We start from the raw sequence: 869 nt of genomic DNA on the forward strand, positions 1-869 counted from the left end.
ACACCCGCCCCCGCCGCCCTCCCCCGCACAGATCAGCGTGCTGCCTCGGTGCAGCGGCGTGGGCGAGGTGCTGGAGGCGTGCACGCTGCGCCAGGCGGGCGCCGCCTTTGTGCGCGCGGGCCTGGCCGCCGCCTCCGCCATCCTCACAGAGTCACACATCTCGCTGGCAGCCCTGCTGCTGGTACTGCTCATCCTGTTTGGTCTGTGCCGCTCGGGAGGCATCGGCGCGATGCCCGGTGAGAGGCGTCGGCGGCGGGCAGGGCGCGCAGGGCTGGCCGGGGGCACTGCCGCCATGCGCCTGCCCCGGAGCCCCTGCCCCTGCCGCCTCTTGCCAACACAGGGAGCACACAGGCATCACCCCACCCCATACCCTCACCACGCGCACACTGCCGCCGCCGCCCTGCTGCTCCCCTGGCCGCAGGCGTGCCGCCCATGCTGCGCCGCCGCCCCGAGTTCCACGGCAGCCCGCTGGCGGTGCGGGCGCGGCTGGGGGGCGTGGCCACCCAGCTGGCCTACGCCGCCGCCCACTGCCTGGCGCACCTGGCCGCCGCCATCTCGCTGCTGCTGCTGCTGGAGCTGGTGCGCGGGGCTGGCGGCGGCGGCGGCAGTGGGCTGGCGGCGGCACCCCGCCAGGCTGCGGGGGCGCGCGTGCACACGCTCACATGCACGTGCACACGCTCATATGCACGTGATGCCTGCCCTGCGTCGCCCTCCCCGTTCTCCGCACAACCAGCCCACTCACGCCAGCACACACACACACACACACACACTCTCTCTCTCTCTCTCTCACACGCACACACGTGCAGGCCATTGAGGTGATGATCAAGTATGAAGGGGTGGGGCGAGACGGCTACCACTCGCTGTGAGTG

The 869-nt window shown here is 72.6% G+C and overlaps 1 protein-coding gene across 1 annotated transcript in view; it reads left to right on the forward strand.

The window, feature by feature from the left end:
• Positions 1-31: 31 nt before the first annotated feature.
• The window catches only part of CHLNCDRAFT_135803 (hypothetical protein), a gene marked incomplete at both ends in the record, with an annotated part of 2,032 nt that continues 1,194 nt past the window's right edge, over positions 32-869 (forward strand). The window contains 3 exons of the mRNA XM_005846296.1: positions 32-236; positions 422-579; positions 807-862. Of these exons, the coding sequence (XP_005846358.1) occupies positions 32-236; positions 422-579; positions 807-862 (419 nt within the window). The remainder of the gene's footprint in view (positions 237-421; positions 580-806; positions 863-869) is intronic.

This window comes from Chlorella variabilis, assembly GCF_000147415.1.
Source record: "Chlorella variabilis unplaced genomic scaffold CHLNCscaffold_14, whole genome shotgun sequence".
Classification (NCBI taxonomy): Eukaryota; Viridiplantae; Chlorophyta; class Trebouxiophyceae; order Chlorellales; family Chlorellaceae; genus Chlorella; species Chlorella variabilis.